The sequence below is a fragment of the Suricata suricatta genome, chromosome 11 (genome assembly GCF_006229205.1).
Source record: "Suricata suricatta isolate VVHF042 chromosome 11, meerkat_22Aug2017_6uvM2_HiC, whole genome shotgun sequence".
NCBI classification, from domain to species: Eukaryota; Metazoa; Chordata; class Mammalia; order Carnivora; family Herpestidae; genus Suricata; species Suricata suricatta.
Window position 1 is genome coordinate 52,690,046 of NC_043710.1, and position 1,187 is coordinate 52,691,232.

Genomic DNA, 1,187 nt, shown 5'->3' on the forward strand with positions numbered 1-1,187 from the left:
GAGCATAGCTTTAGAAAAGTTGCCAAGCAAAGGATGACTATGGCATAGATATTAGAATGTATGTGTGTCTGGGAGGGACTGTGAAAGCCTGTGCATGCTAGGGGCTGGAGAAGAAGGAGGCAGGCTGCTTTAGGTAGCATCATGCAAATGTACCAAAAGATTAAGTAATCTTTCTAATCAGTTTTCAGGTTCCAGAGTTCAAAGTGGGATCCTGAACTATGTCAACATTCCTCAAACAGGCAGCCCCCAATAACACTTCAATGGCCCCGACCTTCTTGTTGGTGGGCTTGCCAGGTCTGTCAGCTGTACCCTCCTGGTGGACAATACCACTCATCACCATCTACCTTCTCTCCGCCCTGGGCAATGGCACTATCCTCTGGATCATTGCCCTGGATCCCACCTTGCACCGCCCAATGTACTTCTTCCTCTTCCTGCTTAGTGTGTCTGATGTTGGCTTGGCCACAGCCCTGATGCCCACCCTGCTGGGTCTTGCTTTTGCTGGTGTTCATGTGATCCCTTCCTCGGTTTGCCTCCTACAGATGTTCTTTGTCCACGTCTTTTCTGTCATGGAGTCCTCTGTGTTGCTCGCCATGGCCTTTGATCGAGCACTAGCCATCTGCCGCCCTCTCCACTATGCAACTCTCCTTACCAATGATGTCATTAGCAAGATTGGCCTGGCTATTGCTTTCCGATGCCTGGGTCTCCATCTGCCCCTGCCATTTCTCCTGGCCCACATGCCCTACTGCCGCCCACAGGTCCTGACCCATTCTTACTGCTTGCATCCAGATATAGCCCATTTGGCCTGCCCTGGAGCTTGGGGTGCAGTCTATAGCCTCTTTGTGGTTCTGTCAGTCATGGGATTAGATCCTCTGCTTATTTTTTTCTCCTATGGCCTCATTGCCAGGGTGTTGCAAGGTTTGGGGTCCAGTGAGGATCGCTGGAAGGCTGGCCAAACCTGTGCTGCCCATCTCTCTGCTGTGCTCCTCTTCTACGTACCCATGATCCTTCTTGCCCTCATTGACCATCTTAGAGTGCCAATACCTCAGCCCGCCCATACTCTTCTTTCCTATGTCCACTTCCTTCTTCCTCCATTGATAAACCCTATTCTCTACAGTGTCAAGATGAAGGAGATTAGAGAGAGAATACTCAAGAGACTACAGCCCAGGAAGGTGGGTTGTGCTCAATGA

General features: G+C 50.5%; 1 protein-coding gene across 1 annotated transcript; it reads left to right on the plus strand.

Moving 5' to 3' along the window:
* The first annotated feature begins 218 nt into the window (after positions 1-218).
* LOC115305949 (olfactory receptor 51S1) lies at positions 219-1,187 on the plus strand. Its single transcript, XM_029956065.1, has one exon. The coding sequence runs from the start codon at positions 219-221 to the stop codon at positions 1,185-1,187; it is 969 nt and encodes a 322-aa protein (XP_029811925.1).